This window comes from Sapajus apella, unplaced genomic scaffold, assembly GCF_009761245.1.
Source record: "Sapajus apella isolate SASKATOON/1434 unplaced genomic scaffold, GSC_monkey_1.0 scaffold60, whole genome shotgun sequence".
NCBI lineage: Eukaryota > Metazoa > Chordata > Mammalia > Primates > Cebidae > Sapajus > Sapajus apella.
Window position 1 is genome coordinate 12,154,544 of NW_022437000.1, and position 20,652 is coordinate 12,175,195.

The window sequence follows — 20,652 nt, forward strand, 5'->3', positions numbered from 1 at the left end:
GTTACCATCATCCTTACTGAATATTTCTATTACAAGACAAGCAGACACGTGACATGCGGTGAAGGCTCCACTTTACCCACCACCAATCTCCATAAGCACTCTCATCTCAGGGTGCCTCGGTGAGGACCGAGAAGGAACGCTTGGGCTCAAAGAAGTCTTTGGACCACTTTCAGATCAGTCTGGTGGAAACCGTAGTGTGAGCGCTATGATAATTGAGACTGGGTTTGACAATCTCTTGCATGTTCCCAAATCAAAGCCACTTTGAGGTTTAAGAAATATAACCGCAGGTGAAGGCCTTCCTCTTTCCACGAGCCGGGCCTTTCCTTTGCAGGATTTAGACCCGCGGCTGTGACCCGGCCCCGAGGCCTCGCCTTTCATTCGGGTTAGTTGGCCCCGCGCAGTTCACGCAGTTTTCTCAGTTCTTAGGCAACCAGCTGGTGGGAGACTCGCTCCAGAAAAGCGTGGGCCAGATCATTCTTTTGCGATTCAACAAACTTTTTCAACTGTTATTCGGGAGCTAGATTCCAGATAGGTCTTGTCGTGTTCCACCTTCCTAGAAATTCCTTTTGCAGAGGAAGAAGACCCGGGTTGGGAAGAGTGCGTGACCATGACCCCAGGCTCATTAAAAGACCCACCCCAAAAAAGTTTAGGGCTGGTCCGAAACGGGGCTAAGGAGCCAAGCGCACACAAATACTCCCCCTTTACCCAAATTGAGGGGCCTGGTCTGTGAAGGCCCTGGCTGCAAGAGCGGGCACCCGAGAACTTCAGTGCCCATCGCGGCTGAGAACAGATGTGGGGGATGGTGGAGGTGGGGTTAATGAGCCGTCTGATCCTTGCAGGAGAACCTGTAGGAGCCCTCGGAGGGTCTCCCCTGCGCCCATGGGAGCGCCCCTCCTTTTCAGCACTCGGGTGAGCTGAGGGTGACGCCCCGGCCTCGCGTTCAACTTTCCCCTTCCCTGCAGGCTCGGAGTTGGCCGGCGGGGGCAGAGGAGGAGCTGGGTTTCCACCGCGCCCGTGTAAAACTGGCCCAGAGCTGCGTTTCCTCCTCCCAACCCCTGACGATTCTTCCTAAGTCTTCGCTTTTCAACCCAATCGTTAATCATTCGGAGCGCGCGGGCGGGGAGCGGCGAGGAGGGCGAGCTAGGGGTTCGCCGCCGCCGCCGCCGCCGCCGCCGCGCGCGCGCTCAGGAAGCGGTGTGGCTGTCACCCCCTCCCGGGCCTCCTGCCCCCCTCCTTCCTGCTTTGCTCCCCCTCCTTCCTCCCCTCCTCCCTGCTCTGCCGCCCGCGCCCAGTGTATCTACTCCCTCCCCACGTCACTTGCCAGCGCGCCATGCAAATCACTGCCGCCGCCGGCTCCCATTGGCCGCGGCGCACACATTTAATGGCAGCCCGGGCCCGGCGTATGGCTGCTGGGCCCCGCGCGCCGCCGGCCCCGCGTGCGCCTCCGCTCCGAGCGCACGGCCCCGGGCAGGCAGCGGGCAGCCCGTCCCGGGCTCGGCGGCCCCGGCTCTCCGGCCCGTTCCGCGAGCCCGCGCTCCTCCCGCTGTCCCTGGACCCCTCCCTGGCTGCACCGTAATAGCCCCCCTCCGGGCCCCCCTGCGCCCCCCCTCGGCGCCTGGCTCCCCCCGGGCAGCTGGGAACAACACATGCCCAGCGCACGCGGCGCGGCGCGCCGCGCTGCTAGAAGTTGCAGCCCCCGAGTTGGAGGCCGCTGAGGATCGAGCACAGGAGGAAGGAGACAGCGCGCGGCGGCGGCGGCCGGCGAGGAGGAGACAGCGCACCCCCGGCCGGACCCAGCGCAAGACTCCTGGCCCGCAAAGTGGAGCCGCAAGTTGGCCACGACTGCACCTGTTTGCACCGCTCCGCCGAGGGCGCCTGGGCTGCGGTGGCGGCGAGGACTGCGACCCCGACTGTCGGCCTCTTTGGCAAGTGGTTTGTGCACCGGGAGAAACTTTAAACCTGCGAGCCGAAGCGGCGCTGAGCGCGTGTGTTTCTGCCTCTTTTTGTTGTCGTTGCCTTCACCCCTACCCATTCTTCTCTCTGCTAGGACACCCCCGCCCCCGTCTCGCTCCGTTCGAACTCCTCTCTGTCTACCCCCCAACCCGGCCGTCTATGCGCCAGGCCCTCTCCTCGCGGTGCAGGTGAACCCGCCAGCCGCCCCGATGTACAGCATGATGATGGAGACTGACCTGCACTCGCCCGGCGGCGCCCAGGCCCCCACGAACCTCTCGGGCCCCGCCGGGGCGGGCGGCGGCGGGGGCGGAGGCGGGGGCGGCGGCGGCGGGGGAACCAAGGCCAACCAGGACCGGGTCAAGCGACCCATGAACGCCTTCATGGTGTGGTCCCGCGGGCAGCGGCGCAAGATGGCCCAGGAGAACCCCAAGATGCACAACTCGGAGATCAGCAAACGCCTGGGCGCCGAGTGGAAGGTCATGTCCGAGGCCGAGAAGCGGCCGTTCATCGACGAGGCCAAGCGGCTGCGCGCGCTGCACATGAAGGAGCACCCGGATTACAAGTACCGGCCGCGCCGCAAGACCAAGACGCTGCTCAAGAAGGACAAGTACTCGCTGGCCGGCGGGCTCCTGGCGGCCGGCGCGGGCGGCGGCGGCGCGGCCGTGGCCATGGGCGTGGGTGTGGGCGTGGGCGCGGCAGCCGTGGGCCAGCGCCTGGAGAGCCCGGGCGGTGCGGCGGGCGGCGGCTACGCGCACGTCAACGGCTGGGCCAACGGCGCCTACCCGGGCTCGGTGGCGGCGGCGGCGGCGGCCGCGGCCATGATGCAGGAGGCGCAGCTGGCCTACGGGCAGCACCCGGGCGCGGGCGGCGCGCACCCGCACGCGCACCCCGCGCACCCGCATCCGCACCACCCGCACGCGCACCCGCACAACCCGCAGCCCATGCACCGCTACGACATGGGCGCGCTGCAGTACAGCCCCATCTCCAACTCGCAGGGCTACATGAGCGCATCGCCCTCGGGCTACGGCGGCCTCCCCTACGGCGCCGCGGCCGCCGCCGCCGCCGCTGCGGGCGGCGCGCACCAGAACTCGGCCGTGGCGGCGGCGGCGGCGGCGGCGGCCGCGTCGTCGGGCGCCCTGGGCGCCCTGGGCTCGCTGGTCAAGTCGGAGCCGAGCGGCAGCCCGCCTGCCCCTGCGCACTCGCGGGCGCCGTGCCCCGGGGACCTGCGCGAGATGATCAGCATGTACTTGCCCGCGGGAGAGGGGGGCGACCCGGCGGCGGCCGCCGCGCAGAGCCGGCTGCATTCGCTGCCGCAGCACTACCAGGGCGCGGGCGCGAGCGTCAACGGCACGGTGCCCCTGACGCACATCTAGCGCCGCCGGGACGCCGGGGACCCTGGGCGGCGACTCCTGAGCTCGCGGCCCGCCCCGGTGCGGCCTGGCTTTGTACAGACGTTTCGAGGCTCTGGTCAAAAGGAAAACACTGGAGACGAACGCCCGGTGGCGCGTGCCGCCAGCTCACCTTTCCCGGAGCTCTGGGCGACCGCTGGGCGCTGACACCAGACTTGCGTTTTAGACTGTATTTCGGTGTTTTCTTGAGACTTTTTGTACAGTATTTATCACCCGCGGAGGAGGCGGAAAGCGTTTTCTTTGCTCGAGGGGACAAAAAGGTCAAAACGAGGCGAGAGGCAAAGCCAACTTTTGTATCCCGGCCGGCGCGTTCACTTTCCCCCGCGTCGCTTCCCGACGGCGCCGACAGCCTGAGCCCCAGCGACCCGGAGCTCGTCGCATTTGTTCTAGATGTAGTGAGGCAGGTCCAAGCACTTACAAGTTTTTTGTAGTAGTTTCCGCTCTTTTGGGTTGGTTTGTTAATTTATACAAAGCGATTACCACCACCATCCCCTCCTTAAGGCGGCGGAGTTATATTCTGGGTTTTGTAAAACTTTCTGTATCTGACCATTTCCATTTTTTTTTTTTTGGTTTTGTATTATTTCTTGTAAATGCATTGTGAAAATTTTATTTTAGGCGTTGCAATGCGGGGAGGAGAAGTCAGATTATGTACATAGTTTCCTAAAAAGCCTTTCTTCTAAAAACGGAAAAAGACACCCGCCCCCCGAGAATGTTTTGACTCAATAAATTTAACATAGAAAGCCCATTTCCCCATAAATTTGAAACATGCTATTTTTATATGCATGTTCTATGAGTTCAAAATGCAGTTAGGAAATCTGAAAGGGAAATCATCTGGATGCACTAAAAGTAAGGGAACCCCGGGGAATGGGGCGGGGGAAATAGGATTTTCAAGGAAGATTATTCAATGGAAGAGAAGAAAGTTAAAACCTATAGGTTATTTTGTAGAACTGAAGTGTTACTACAGGCCGAGAAATAATTAAAAGTATCTTCTGCTCGGGCGGCTGGGGTGGCTGCACGTTCGTTATCTTGCTGGGTGCCTTCCACCTGACTGGGCTTCTGTGCCACTGTTTGGTCCAGAGGAGAAAGGAGGAAGGGAAGACCCCAATGGCGGGACCCGGGACCAGGCCTTGGATGAGGGACAAAGACCAGGGCAGGTCACGGGTTTCCCAATTCCCCAGCAATTAAAATTTCGAGCAGAATTTATCTAAGTGTGTTTCCAGGAAACAAAATCGCTGAACCAAAATGTGTTGCAGCCGAGCCCCCTCTGTACACCCGCTACCCCTCCCTCTGGCTTCTTTCTCCTGGGAAAACGGGCGAAATCATTGTGTTGGATTCTCATACACACAGAGAAATATCGACCATCACCCTCCCCTGCGTGAACTGGGATGCAAGTTGCTAACCGACGTGAACGCAAAATGCCTTGTTCATTACTCTTGACGAGATCTTGAGGTTGTTTGATGCTTTAAATTTTTTAATTATATTTTTTTCTAGGTGTTTATTGGTACATTGCAGTTTTTTTCTGAAATTTAAAGTTTTCTGTAAAACTTTGTCTTCAAGTAATCTGACAGCATTAAATATTGCATTTAAAAGTTATACTGTAGCAAATACATTTAAAAATTAATCACAACATTAAGATGAAATTATATTTTTGAAAAAAAAAAAAAAAAAAACACTTTAAGTCCTGATGGAAATAGGTTGATTTCAGCAGCCTTAGGCTTCCCCCTCGTTTCCTCAACACCTTTTATTGTCCTGGAGTGAGTATGGACTGTCCATCCAAAAGTGGGCCTATGTTATCAGTTTCATGAGAACTGAATTCAGCCTACTTTTGAGAACAGCTTTAAGTATAATGCTAATCTGACAATTGACATGTGTAATTTTGGGGAGTCATTTTGATAAGTTTGTTTAAACCACTCATTCGTTAAAGTGATTGCAAAAAAACTTCAAGAATGATGTCCACTGCTTTCTAACAATAAAAACCCCCTTTTCTTTTTCTTTTTTCTTTCTTTTAACTATTTGATCCTTTCTGAAGCAGTTGTTTCTAGAAGTGTCTGTGTGCCCATGGATGGCTGAGCAGCATTACCACTTAGTCTGGGAAAGGGCCTTCCCAATCCCCTCTGGGAGTTGCTTTGGGAAATTCTATAATGCTTGTTCTGTTAACTCACTGGGACCTTGAGGATTTTCTCTGAAATATACAGACTTAAAGGACCCTCTCTGAGGTTCTTTGGCATCCACTCCTCAGTCTGGCCCCCATGTTCTCCTGTGTGTACCCTGGAGTTTCTGTGTGTAATTGTTGGCATCTGGGTCTTGGCTCAACATTAGGACGTGGGCCCCACTTTAGAGCCACAGACTATGAAAAGTTGAGTTAGTGCGCCCAGAACGCCAGGCAAGCGGCCTGTGTCTCCCCGGAGGATGGTCTTACAGACTGGCAGTAGGCAGGTGCTTCATGCACAGTCAGTGAAATAGCCAATGCCAGGTGCTCCAGCCATCTTCCTTCCTTGTTTTGTTGATTAGAACAGCACGGACAAAAGCAAATCGAAATTTTTTAATGACTTATTGAAAAATATCACAGGGTTGAGGGGCAAAGAAATTAGCTGAGATTCATCTCAAGATTGAGATTCTATCCCCCTTTCCCCGCCCCCAGCAGTGTATCTCCAATTAAAATTAGCGGAGAAAAAATTACACTAGGCCCTGAGACAACTGTGAATGCAGTGCTTGGCCAAGGTAACACTCCTCGTATTCACGGAGTGAAATACTGTATGATGATAGTTATTATATTATATGACGACTTCATTCACTTCCCAAATCACAGGGTGGTGCTTCTGTCGCTTAGTCCAATTATGTTTGCAAGCCGTGTAGAGAAGGCGGACAGCAGTCTTTGAGGCCTGGGGAAAGTTTGCAGCAGTTCGAGCGGGGGCGACGGTGTGACTGGTAAATCCGCCATTGCGCTCGGCCCTGCCTTCCACACCGGGGGTAGGAGGGTTCGCTTGAGGGTTTTGTTTTGGTTTGTTTGTTTATTTTAAGCCTTGTTTTGTTTTTCAACTCCTCGGCCCCTTTGTTGTTGAGATTTTGACACCCCCTTCCCCGGAGAAACCCACTCGTACTGGATGATTTAGTTTGAAAGAAGACTCGGGCACAGCGGCCTGATCTGCAGATGCGCGTCGGGAGCGTGACTGATAGGTCTATTAAAATCACGCGTGTGGGAGAACGGCACTCATGCTCCCGCGTTTCATTTCCCAACAAAGACCTGGCACCGCAGATTTCTGTCTACGGAAAATTCCGGTTAATTCAAGAAACCCGTCCCGGGACGTGTGTCCCCGGAAGGCGCGCTCCGGGCCGGCCCCGGCTCCAGCGCCCCCCGGACCCCATCCGTCCTGGGCAGGCTCCCGCCTCCGCCCCACCCACGCTCTGCCTGTGCCCCGGGGCAGAGGCTCCAGAGGCTGCGGCGGCGGCAGAATTTAACCCCGGGGCTGAGTCCTTGGAAACTGCAAGTGGAACGCAGACTTGGCCTTGGCTGGTCTCTCTTTCCAGCCTAATTGGCGAGATTGAAAGGGCTGACCGGATGGGGAGGAGTGAGCTGGGTGCGGGCCCCATAGCGAGAAGGGGGGACTGGGTGCCCCCCAAGTCCGGCAGGGTGGGGCGGTGTCAGGACCGAGCTAGGGCGAGGAGGGGCGCGCGTGGAGGTGCAGGCCGGGAGGTGGGGGACGCAGGGACCCCTCACCCTTCCTCCGCTCCCGCCTGGGGCCGGGCCTCGGGACCACCTCCCAGGATCTGAGGGCGAGCACTCTCCTCCCGCTTCCTCCCTGCCTCGCCTGTTCTTCCCTCCCTCCCTCCCTTCTCCCTCCCCGGCCGTTCCGCTCCAGCTGCGCGCCCGCTGGGACCCTGCTCCGCCCGCCCCAGGAGGAGCCGAGCGGTGTCCGCTCCTGGTCCCGACGGGTCCCCTCCGGGCGGGGGAGGCCGGGCCTCCTCGGGGTCTCGGGCCTTCGGGGCGCACCCCGCTGCCTGGGCCTCAGAGTCGCCCCTTCTCCGGCTCTGCTCGCGGCTGAGCCCCGCACACCGCGCCTCTGCCCTTCGGGTCCCGGGGCTCTGCCCTCCCTCCCAGCCTCCGCCATCCACTCCCACCTCCCCTCCCGTCCCAGCGCCGCCTTCACCGCCCTCCGACTCCCGCCCCGAGCCGCGTCTCCGCCACCGGCCTCTCGGCGAGGCCCGGCCTTCTTCTCTTTGTCTCTGAAGCTCGGCCGCCCAGTCCTTCCCCCGCCAAGGCCCGCGCGCGGCTCCCCTCTCAGTCCCACTCTGGCCCCTGGGGGCCCAGCCTGAGGGTCGGGGCGGGAAGGGGCAGGTGTCCGGGCGGCCCGTGCTCCCCCCACTCGCCCTTCATTCCTTCGGCCGCGTCCCCGCAGGCTCTGGGCGGGAGGGCGTGGGGGTCCCCGGGCGCCCATCTCCCTCGGGTCCACGCCGGGGCCTGGAGGCCAGGCGGGGTGTCAGCCGCCGGTGGGGGGCGAGTGGAGATTAAGATGACTGATGCGAGGGACGGGGCCGAGGGTTTTGTGTAAAAAGAGAGCAGGATTAGCGGAGAGAAAGTGCTGACCCGGGGTCAGCCGCAAGTCAAACCCTTTTACACTCAGCTGGCGGAACGAGCACATCTCGGGCTGGACAGCAACAAGTGGGCGCGAGGGAGGGGGAGGGGAGGCAGGGCCCGGCCGGGTCCCGGGCGACGAGGGGAGGGGACCAGAGAGGGGGAGGGGACGCGGCCGCAGCGCCCCAGGCCCGTGGCGTCCTGGGGTGGGGGGGTGGGGGAGCGCGCCCGCGCACTAGCGACCCGGGGTGCGGGCCTGGGGCCTGCAGGGCGTGCCAGGCTGCCCTCCCCCGACTCCATCTCTTCTGTCAACACCTGCCTTTTCCATTGCCCGGGGCTGCTTCGGCTGCTCCACTGGAGGGAGGACTGGAGAGAACGCTGCCCGCGCCCTCAGCCCCAGAGGCTGTTTTAGAAACTCTTTCTTAATTTCCATAAGAAACAAAAAATCTCAGAAAGGCCTGGCTCCGCTCCCCGACCCCGCGTCCCCAGGCTCTCCAGGAATCTGCGCCTTAGCTGAGCTTCTTCGCAGCCCCCGACCTGTTTCTGGGGGGCCTGTGTGACGCAGAATCGGGGTGTAAAATATCAAGGCTGTTTATCACTAGTCTGGCTTCTCCACCCGGACAACGCGGCGGCTCCTGGGCGTTGCGCGTGGCGTTTTTCGTCGCGGAGGGAAAGCCGCGGCTCTGCGGGAAAGGAGTGAAAACCGGGAGTGTGGGTGAAGAGGAGGGGGAGGTCAGGGGACAAGGCAAGAAAGCAGATGAATTAATCTTCCTTAGCAACCAAGCTGGAAATTTCTGCTGAAAGTACAACAGCAAGAGTTTTAACATGAAAAACGCATGAAGAACCCAAGCAAGTGATAGATCCAAAGACGGGAAAAGATCATCTATTTTGATAGTAAAAATAAAAAGAACAGGATTGCCATGTTTTTGTCTGAATTACTTTTCATCCGCCGACACGAAACACCAACACTAAAACACAAACAGAGGACAAAGCCCTTTTTAAAACAACACAAAACAAGCAGCTCTGAGTGAGTGACCTGTCCGCAGCTCACCCTGGGTGACATAGAGCACTGGTGGAAAATGGGTCCTGAGTTCAAAATCAAGTCACAGCTGCTTGGCAAGTTGCTAAGTGTGACTTGCAGGGAAATCGCGTCTGGGAGAGAAACGCTGGACCTTGTGAGTAATTCCCAATGCCCGGTAGGCAGCTGGCCAGGCTGTAATTGCCCTGGGCCACTTCAGAGCAACCATGTGGGTGCATTGAAGACGTTGTTTGTGGAGAGCAGCAGGTCATCACATGCAAAGCCTTGAAATAGTCAGCCAGTCAAATCAGTGGAAAAAATCCGCTTTTGTTAGATTTTGCAGTTTCAGGAATTAGGCATTCACTGCAGAGCTGCAGTTTTGAGAAATTGCAATGTCAGGCATGTTCCCAATGGGGAAATATTGTGAGTGTGGAGGAACGTGAGATGGGGTTTGACAATGGGGAGACTGACAAGAGTCATCACCCAGACATTGTTTTCTCTCCCAGCACCCCGGAAATGCTAACGAGAGATGGTATCTAGTGGCAGCGGTGGCACTCCATGCTAGTCCTACGCACTTCCAAGATGCAGAAACAGTCTTAGGCAGCTAAGGAACTGACCTGGGATTTCCAGGGCGGAGGCGCCTTCCAGGTTCCTAAAACCTGTGAACGGTAGACTGGTAGTGTCAAAATCAGCCTGAAAACATTCAAAGCAGAGGTCAACTTACATTTTCGTTCCAAGTGACAGAATAGCAGGAAAGCCAGGTGAGCATATTTTAACCTCAGAAAGGATTTAGCAGCCTCGTGTTTTAAGTAATTCAGACTCTTGTGGGAATTTTCAGTAAGTGGAAAAGCCTGAACTTCAGTGGTGAGTGTCCAGGTAGATGGAGAAGCAGAAGCCAGTTCTTTGTGTTAGAAATTGAACTGAAGAATGAAGTTTCTCCTTGTAAAAACTGGCCGTTTGCATTTTCACAGTGTCATCATGCTGGTCACAGATTAGCTGTGTCCTTGGGCAAATGTCCTTACCTCTGAGTCCATTTCCTCAGATGTAAAACAGAAATTATAAAACCAGCTTCACAGGGACGCATCATCTAAGTGCATGCAGTGCCCAGCAAATAGAAAGCACTCGATCAAGGATCCCGAGTCAGCTCAGGGCACGTCCAATGGACGACTGGGACAATAAGTGCCAGATTTGGCCTAGGCAGGAAACAATGGAAGCTATACAAACCACAGTCTTTCCATGTATCCATATTAATCTCGATTTCTCTTTAAAGTTGCTTGACAGTTGTGACATTCATTCTTTCATCTGTTCAACAAGCATTTATTACGAGTCCATTAAGTGTTCAAGTTGAGCATGAGCACACGCTATGTGTCCAGCCTGTGTCCATGTGCTGAGGATGCAAAGATCAGCCCTACCGGGCTCACCATCTGGTGGGTGAGACTGATGATCACACAGGCAGTATGATGTCAATGGTTATGGGTGTGTGACACGGGCCCATGCCAGATGCTCAGGCAGGGTGCTCTTGACCAGTGTGTGAGAACCAGGGAAGGTTTCACAGAGGAGGTAAACCCACGCTGGAGCCCGTGACTTCCTGGTGCTCCGATAAATACTCCCTCGGGTGGTCTTCCTATGAGACTTGCACGTTGGGTGTTCTTTATCGATAGATGCAGATTGCAATGTAAATTTGAACAGAGTATATATGATAATGCTTTGTTTTTTAATGAATGATTGCTTCAGATTGGTCTTGGTGGTCAAAGACGGAAACTTAGAGGTTTACAAGGGTAATGGTCTTTCAGCTTCAAGGTGCGTGGGATCACCGGGAGAGCTGGTTCCAAATTCAGGTTCTCAGACTCTGCTGCTGGGAGGCTGCTTCTGGGTTCCAGCAGGCCTCAAGGGTCTGCCCTTTCTTAGGCACACTTGGGGAGATTTTGAGGCCAATCCTGGATGACACTTGGGAAACCTGTGTTAGGAGATGGTGCTTTTTTTTTTTGTAATGGTAAGTAGCTACTAAGGCTGTCTCTAGATCATTTAAATTTGAGTAGCTATTTATTATTTATAAAGTGCTCTCATTTAATTGTTCAATTTAGATGATTTTTGAAAAAAATTAAATTAGTGGAAGAAGAAAAAAAATTTTTTTGAGCTGGATTATTAGAATATTCCTAACAGAAAAGACTGATGTACTGATTCTATTTCCATTTTCCTGCGGGTTGTGTCCCCTGCCTGCAAATACATCCTGACTCTCCTGAAGAGCTGTTGGGGGGAACAGGGGAAGCAGAAACCACACATCCATTTCTGCTTTAAAGACAGTATGATGAAAAGGACTAAACAAAGTCATACATTGCGTCTTATCAATTTCTAATTGTAACAGACTAATTCGTATGTAAGTAGACTGGCTCTGTACAATACTTATGAATACAATATTGGCCCAAACACTCTTGTTATTGAGGGTTATTTTAAGGGCCTTTGAAAAGTCAGAGGAGGGCCATGTAATAGTACCACAAAAGGGTTGAATTGCTTTTGTCCAATAGATCATAACTGTAATAATGATGATGAGATGTTCTCTAGCTACTGAATTTCTCAGTAGTATCATCTGTAAAATGGGAAGACCTTGTTAAAGAGGCTTGATACATTAAGTACTTTAAATTTCTTTGAGAGGAAGGGGTTATGCCAATAGAAGGGGCTAAACAGAAGAAACTATTGTGTATCAACAGTATTTTAGTATTTTATCTACACGGCATTTAATCCGGCATTATGGATGTTACCATACTGCCGTTCATAGTGAAAACAGCATTCACTGTATTTATAGATACAGATACAGATTAAAGGATGGTTGTGGAAGACCTCACTCACTGTTTGAAGAGCATGTAAGAAAAACTAATTTTAAATGAGAGAATTTTAAAAATGCTTTTAATTTAAAATATTTATTTAGAAAAGTTATATATTTTAGTTTTTCAAACAATACTGCTTTAAATATGTTCTTAATTTTAAAATACTGAGTGAAATTTGGACAACAATCAAGTTATTTACTTACTTGGGAATTATATAAAATTCTTGAAATGTTTTAACCAACACTTTATTATTTGAAAATGAATATATCACCTGTAGCAACTATTTGCAGAAAAATAAAATGATATTTAAAATCACAGCTCAAATTAAAAAATGCAATTGCATTAAGATATAATAGATACAAAATAGATCATTTTAAATCAATCTATAAACTAAAAGCTCAATACCAATTTGAATAACATGTTTTTACTTAATTTGAACCAGTTCTGATGATATTAAATGAGGTTTGAGAAAAACAGAACATTTGCAATAACATTTTAAGGTGATTTGTTCACTTGAGGATTTTTTTCAAAACTTAACCAAATAATGGCTAACGCAGCATGCCTGCCCCTGCACCCTGGCCACAGCAGGTCCTCAGCTGCGTGGACCAGCCTGCCTTCCCTGGGATGTGTCCTGAGGAAGCGGGTGCTCCTGGGAAGAGGGCAGGTGGAGGCAGGCCCACCCCCATCACCTGGCCTCTCCGACCGCTAGACTCTTTCTGGTTTGATTTCCAGCATCAGCACAGCTCTGGGCACATAGCACAGGGGCAACAAATATTCACGGAGTTGAGTTCAGTACAGCAGGGCAGAGGCAAGGAGCCCAGAGCCAGCTCAGGGAAAGGCCGGCCCGGGTCGGCCCAGGGAGTGCCTCTGTCCCTGTGGACGTGGGCCAGCCCATCCTCATCATGGGCCGTGCACCCCAGAGGCCCTGTCACAGAACCCCGAGAACCTCAGTCACTGCCCAGCTGAGGCTGCTGTGGTTATTGAGACACAGAAAGCACAGTCCAGCGCCCAGAGATGAGGAGCTGGAAAGGGAGCCAGATAAGCAGCTGCTCCTGCTGCGTGGGGGGGGCGTGGGCATGGACCCATCCTCAGGGGCAGGAGAGCTGGGGAGCGTGCTGGAGCTTCTGTGGGAGGAAGCCCTGGGGGTCTGAGTGGGGTCAACCCTGGACCTGGGACCTGGAGCTTGCCAGCTCTGAATTCCCAGACCTGCTGCATCATTCTCACAGGGCGTGGGCGAGGAATGCTTGTCGGTGTGCGGCTGTGCTGTGCTGTTTTGTTGTATTGCTGCACTATGTTGTGTTGTATTGTGCTATGCTGTTTTGCTCTGTTGTGTTGTACAGTGTTGTGTTGTGCTGTGCTGTTTTGTTGTACTGTGTTGTCATTTGCTGTGCTGTATTGTGCTGTGCTGTGCTGTGCTGTTGTGTTGCACTACATGCTGTGTTGTGCTGCATGTTGTGTTGTGTGTTGTGCTGTGCTGTGTTGTGTGCTATGTGTTGTGTTGTACTGTGTATTGTATGTTATGTTGTGCTGTGTGGTTTTGTGTTGTGCCATGTGTTGTGTTGTGTTGCACTATGTGTGGTAGTGTGTTGTGCTGTGATGTCTTATGCTGTGTGCTATGTTGTGTTGTACTGTGTGTTGTGTTGTGTGTTGTGCTGTGCTGTGTGCTGTGTTGTTACATTGTGCTGTTCTGTATTGTGCTGTGTGCTGTGTGTTGTGTTAAATTGTGCTGTGTTGTGTTGTGCTGTGTGTTGTGTTATATTGTGCTGTGCTGTGTGCTGTGTGGCGTTGTGTTGTGCTGTGCTGTGTTGTGCTGTGTGCTATGTGTTGTGTTGTACTGTGTATTGTGTTGTGCTGTGCTGTGTGCTGTGTGTTGTGTTAAATTGTGCTATGTGTTGGGTTGTGCTGTGTGTTGTGTTATATTGTGCTGTGTGTTGTGTTGTGCTGTGTGTTGTGTTATATTGTGCTGTGCTGTATTGTGCTGTGTGCTGTGTGTTGTGTTAAATTGTGCTGTGTGTTGTGTTGTGCTGTGTGTTGTGCTGTGCTGTGTGCTGTGTTATATTGTGTTGTACTTTATTGTATTGTGTGCTGTGTGTCTTGTTGTTGTTTTGTGTTGTGCTGTGCTGTGTTGGGTCCTATCCTATTAAGATAAGGTGCACAGGGCTGTTTCAGGCACGTGGAAGGAGCAGATCAGGCAGGGAACAGGGAGCCCCACTCCCTGCCCCAGACTGAAAGGAGAACTGTGAGGGACCCTGCTGGGCCACACTCTGGCTTTGTCATGGAGCCATCAGGAGGCCTCTGTAAGCTCCTGTGAGATGCAGTGAGACAGGATCTTGATGTGGAAATAGGTCCGAAGCTCATCCCACCCGCCTGCCTCCGGTGCCAGTTAGGATTCCACTTTGCACCACCCCTTGCTGCAGTGTGGATTTCACTGTTACTTGCTTGGATATTTGAAATGTACAAACTTGGAATTTAGTGTTCTGAATCAGAATGATTGGTGTCAGTACAGTGCAAGAGAAGCAAATATGCCCTTTCCCAGTGACAGGATGGTGTCTCGTGACCCACCCCAACCTGGTCCCCGATGCCTGTGGTTTCTCAAACTGTGAGTCAAGGCACCCCAGAGCTCTGCAGGCTCCGGATAGCTTTAAATTCGGAGAGAAACAGCACTGCGGGCCCGTCCCAGGCCCCGTGAGCTAGCTGGAGGCAGCTTTAGACTCCCAGGGTGAACTTCCAGCTACACCCCTCTGGATGACATCATCTATTTGCAGAGCTGGGTTCTTGACAGTTGCTGTGTCAAAAGCAATTCCTGTGGGAAATGTGGTGCAGGCCAGGAGATGCGGGGTTGGGCAGAAGGAGATGCAGGGCTGGAGGGGCGGGGAGCTGAAGACAGCCACGTGCAGACCGCCCAGACGGAAGGCTGCTGTGCAGGAAGCCAGGAGAAAATATGACTTTTCATTTCAATCTGTATGTGTCCCTTTAAAAAATGGCTGCTACATTGCTAGAACAGAAATACATGTTAAGTTGTTTGAACTTGACTATTTAACAAACAGAATAGTTAGGCATTTCAGCTTGGAACACTGTAACAAATCCCTGGGGCGCTAAGGGTGTTATGAAAACTTGTAGTATTCAAATTGATCTGGAACTGGTAGCCTATAGATTGACATAAAATTATCTATTTTTTCCTACATTTTGTGTTCATGCCCTTAAACCATTCAATTGAAGCTGTGGTTTTAAATACAATTTTAGCTTTTTGCAAATAGTTTCTACAGGGGATGTGTTCATTTTTGAACAATAAAGTGTTGGCTTAATTATTTTAAGAGTTTTATATAATTTTCCTTAGTGTGGATAATTTGTTTTGTTATCCAAATTTCATAGTCAGTATTTTAGAATTGAGACTACATTTCTAGTAGTATTCTCAGTTTAAAGACTGAAATAAATGATTTTTTTAATGAGCAAGAAAGCTTTTACGTTAACATCTTACTCAGATTAACATAACCAAATTTAAATCTATGCAAGTCAGACAGAATTAGAGATGGCAGAATGCTAGCATGTGCACTCACGTGCCGAGGAGCTTCTAAAGCGTGTCCATCAGCTTGTCGCCTATTTTGGTCACAGATGCTCCCCAGGCAGGGATTTCTACAAACTTTCTAAAGAAGATGCTTAGTCTAATAGTTTTGACCATCACCAAAACTGCTCTAGGAGTTACTCTAGATTCTACCTTTCTACTTCATTTCATTAACTCTCATAGAAACAATTTTGTTCCAGTACTTTCCTTCTTTTTGTGTTCAGAGTTTTCTTCTCTCTAATCCGTCAGTTTACAGTGTCTATAGTTCTGAATGTCAGGGGTGGCTGCACGGGAAAGTTTACGTGTGCCACCAGCAGCAAGACTTTAATACTATGTGATAGTGACAGAAATGACCAGTCAAGTCCATGAGCAAAGGCAGAAATTCAAAAAGCAGAGAAGTCAGTACTAAGTGATCACTGGCACCCTGAAACCAAAACTCATTAAACTTTTTATTTTTTTGAATAATTATTTTATCTTATACGTTCATCAAATATATACCTATCTGAGGAAAATGCTCCCTTTGAAAAGGATAGCTCTTCATTATGCATGCTAAACCACTTTTTTCAAAATTCTTCTGTTGTTAATTAATTTGCTTGTTTAGAGACAGGGTGTTGCTGTGTTGCCCAGGCTGGAGTGCGGTGACACCATCACTGCTCACTGCAGCCTCCAGGGCCTGGGTGGTCCTCCCACCTCAGCCTCCTGAGTGGCTGGGACCACAGACACACACCCTCACACCCGGCTAACTTAAAAAATTTTTTTTGGCCAGGCACAGTGGCTCACACCTGTAATCCCAGCACTTTTGGAGGCCAAGGCAGGCAGATCATGAGGTCAAGCGATCAAGACCAGCCTGGCCAACATGGTGAAACCTCATCTCTACTAAAAATACAAAAACTAGCTGGGCGTGGTGGTGTGTGCGTATAGTCCCAGCTACCCAGGAGGCCAAGGCAGGAGAGTCACCTGAACCCAGGAGGCAGAGGTTGCAGTGAGTCAAGATTTCACTACTACACTCCAGCCTGGTGGCAGAGTGAGACTCTGCCTCAAAAAAAAAAAAAAAAAGGTTTTTTTTTTTTTGTTTGTTTGTTTGTTTTGTGGAGACAAGATCTTGCTGTGTTGCCCAGGATGGTCTCAAACTCCTGGGCTCAAGTGATTCTCCTGCCTCAGCCTCAAAATTTGCTGAGACTACAGGCATGAGCCACCACATGTGGCCAAAGGCATTTTATTATTTTAAAATTTACTTTCTTCTTTTTTCATTGTTGAGTAAAATTGAGAAAGACTGAGGAGAATATGGGGCAGTGATGAGAGATAGCAGTGAACAAGAGCAAGCAGGTTATTGACATTTGGCCAGTATTTCATTGGACCCCAATTTGAACAAAAAATAAAATACTTCAGGCTTCCTTACCTGTTGTTACCCATGATCACAGAAAAGACATAAAAATCACCTAAAACAACCTCATTCCTACTGAAGTCAGACCCTGTGCTGTAGTCATTGAATTGCATTTGTATCAGATGTGATTAAATATTTTGGTTGTATGCATTCTTCACAATGGCTGGACCACAGCGACGAAGGCTGTAATTCAGGCCAAGAAATCCATGGAACATTAAGGATATTGTCAGGAGCAAGGGATTACCTACAAGCTAGAAGTGAATCCAAAGGAGAGGCAGAGATGGGTCATACTGGAAAGACCACGTGTTAGGAAGACAAGGACATTTTGGTGATGAGGCCACCCTATCCAGAGAGATGCTGCAGCATGGCTGATCAGGGCTGGAAGGCGTGGATCAAAGGTGAAGAGCAAGTGTTAACAGCCTCCACTTAAGCTCTCGCAGGATTATTTTAGGAGGATTAAGTTAGGAGACTCTTGAACCCCCTTGTACTAAATGGGCCCTCACTGTGTTTATTTCTGGGGCTGCCATAACAGTACCACTATCTGGGTGGTTTAAAAAACAGAAGTTTATTCTTTCACAGCTCTGGAGAGGAGTCCAAAATGAAGGTGTTGGCAGGGCTGGTCCCTTCTGAAGCCGTGAGGGGGTCGTTGCAGGCTCCCCCCAGCTTACAGTGTAGCCGGCATCCTCGGCGTTCCCTGGTTTGGGTATGCACCACCCTGATTGCAGCCTTCCCTCTCACAGGCGAGCTCCCCAAGTGCACGCATGCCTGCTTCAAGTACCCCTCCTTTCCAAGGACAACAGGCGATGAATTAGGGCCCACTCTAATGACCGTGACTTGACCTGTTCATCTGCAAATACCCTACTTCCAAATAAAGGCACATTCAAAGGTGCTAGGGGTTAGGACCTCACGTTTTTTGGGGGAAACACTGTTCAAGCTATATGGGTGGTGACTGATGAGGACACTAACTTTTCTTGCCTAGTAAATAGTCCACGTTCTAAAGGTCTCAGTTCTGCTAGTTTAGTGTTTCATGAGCTTTCAAATACGCTAGCTGTTCCCTAGACCTGTTTGCAAAAGAAGCTTTTATACATATTCCTACCAATTGCTTACCCCCTCAGTGACCTTGAATCCACCCTGAATTGATCACCTGCATCATGGCATGTAGAAGCCACAGCAGGCCAGAGGGGACTTCTTGTTGCTATGTTAAGACAGCACGTAGTGGCCACACTAATGTAAAATCTATCCCAAACGACACAGTCCCTCTGTTACAGCAGAAAGGAAACTGAGTAACTCCCAGATGCCACCTGGGAGTTATTGTTATTTTTACTAAACCACTCACATCCTTTTGAAGAACGCAGCACAATCACTATGCAGTTCACATACATAATCTCATTCTATCCCCACTACACCTCTGAGATATGTAATTATTCCCCTTGTTATAGAATAAGGAGACTAAGAGGGGTCAAGTAATCTACCAAAGGGCATAGCATCAATGAACAGAAGATTCAGGATTGAAACCCGGAGCTGACAGACTCTGATATTAATAATATAATGGATATGAACATTTCTTTAAAAGGCAAACAGTATCATAGGCTTCTAAGGAGAACAGCAGACCTGTGCTTTGTCCAAGCCCATCCCTCAGACCCATTCCCCAGCAGCAACTTTGTATAATTCTTTTGGCATTTTTCTCACATATTTGTCTCCATATTTCTGGATTGTATGTTTGTATTGCTTATTCCTGATTCCTTAATTGTAGACATTATCTATTGAGAACTTAGTGGAGACTATAAAGCTATGGTGGGCCTTCCTACTCCTGTCTTTTCCAAAGTAGGTACATTATTAGTTTTTGTTAAGTGAATGCCCAGTGTTTACCTTATTTTGAATGTAGAAGTATTGTTCACGGCTGAGCCCAGCGGTAAACTATGATATTTCCATTCTTGGGAAGCTGTTTGTTTTACCTAAAGTTTTTAATGGTCTTGTTTTGTGAGAGTTGATGTTGTTCATCTATTCGGTTTTCTACAGTCCTATCACAAATTGTTTCCAAATTCTGCATCATTGTTAGTAAACACCTTTAAATAGTATGTTCTGCAAGATTTAATACATCAGGGACTGTCAGCTCAGCTTCTTCTTGCAGCCAGCCCTGGGAGGCCTCTATCCCCTTGTTTCATGGTGGTCATCATCACATTTCATGTCACCTCTCTGCCACAGATCTCCCATTTTCCACATCCCATGTATTCTCTTGCTGGATTTCATTTCTTGTTTTGGTAAGTTATACCTTCTAATAGGCCATACAACCCTAGAGTGATAGTTTAGCTAGGTATAGGAATCTAGGTAAAAATTAAATTTCCCTTGTGATTTTGGCTCCAATGTATGATGTTGCTTTTGAACAATCCATACTATTTGTATTTTACAGCTTACTGAGGGATAATTGACATGCAGTAAAAAATACACATACAAAATATACAATTTGATACAGCTTGACAAATATATATACCCATGAAATTTTCATCACAATCAAAATAACAAACATATCTATCACCCTCAAATTTTCCCTTCCCTTATTTGCAAACGCTCTCTCCTACCTCTCTCTACCTGCAAGCAACCACGAATCTGCTTTTTGTCACTATGGGTTGGTTTGCATTTACTAGAATTTTATATACATGGGATTTTATAGTGTGTGCTCTTTCTTGTCTGACTCCTTTCACTTAGCATAATAATTTTAAGAGTAATCCATATATAGCATATATCAATAGGCCATTTCTTTTATTGGTGAGTATTCCACTGTAAGGAGAGGCAGTTGTTTATCCATAAGTAATGTCATCCTTCAGTCAACCAGTCACATCTCAGGCACTGAATAATCACAGGGGACTAGTGGCAATCATCTTGATCAGTACAACAAAGAGTAGTGTCATCATCACAAAAAATTCTAATGAGCAACACTCTAACATTCTATAGTTTTAGCTCTCACATTTAGGTCTATGATGCATTTTGAATTAATTTTTATATGGGACATGAAGTAAGTGTTAGTATTTTTTGCATATTGTTACTCATCGTTCTAGTGTCATTTTTTGAAAAGATTATTATTTCCCCATTACATTACCATGGCACCTTTGTCAAAAATGAGTTGACCATATATGTGTGGTTTTATTTCTAGACTTTTTATTCTTTTATGTTGATATATTGATCTATCTTTGGTCGTTACCACACAATCTTAATTACCGTATAAGTCCTGAAAACAGGTACTGTAAATACTCCAACTTTGTTAGTGTTTTTCAAAGTTGTTTTGGCTCTTTTATGTACTTTGCATTTCCATATAAATTTTTTAATAAGCTTATCAGTGTCTAGAGAAACATAAAAGCCTTCTGCAGTTTTAATTGAGACCTTATGGAATCTGTAGATGAATTTGGGAGAACTGATATCTTAACAACATTGACTCATCAATCCAGCAATGTGTTATATAATCTCCATTTATTTAAATATTCTTTAGTTTTCCTTAGTAATGTTTTTGAGTTTTCAGTGCAAAGATCTCATACATCTTTTGTCATATTTATCCCTAACTATTTTAACTTTTGATTCTTGCCATCGACATCCTGTCATGTGCAAAAAAGGACATTTTTATTTTTTCCATTCTAATCTGGATGCATTTTATTTTTCTTATTTTATTTTATTGCGCTGGCTAGAACAGTGGTCCCCAACCTTTTCAGCACCAGGGACCAGTTTTGTGGAAGACAAATTTTCCACATATGGTTTTGGGATGGTTACAGTGCATAACATTTATTGTGGTCTTTATTTCTATTATTCTTACATTGATGCATATAATGAAATAATTATACAACTCGCCAGAATGTAGAATCAATGGGAGCACTGAGCTCATTTTCCTCAACTGGATGATTTAATCTGAGTGTGATGGGAGACAGTGAGAGATCATCAG

The 20,652-nt window shown here is 49.5% G+C and overlaps 1 protein-coding gene across 1 annotated transcript; it reads left to right on the top strand.

The window, feature by feature from the left end:
* The first annotated feature begins 1,487 nt into the window (after positions 1-1,487).
* Positions 1,488-5,491, top strand: SOX1 (SRY-box transcription factor 1). The gene has a single exon (XM_032246246.1). It carries the CDS (start codon positions 2,163-2,165, stop codon positions 3,324-3,326), a length of 1,164 nt encoding a protein of 387 aa, XP_032102137.1. The 5' UTR covers positions 1,488-2,162; the 3' UTR covers positions 3,327-5,491.
* The last annotated feature ends 15,161 nt before the right edge of the window (positions 5,492-20,652 follow it).

Excerpts from the sequence above, each read along its gene's own strand:
- SOX1 (XM_032246246.1), top strand. The coding sequence starts at position 2,163 with ATGTACAGCATGATGATGGAGACTGACCTGCACTCGCCCGGCGGCGCC.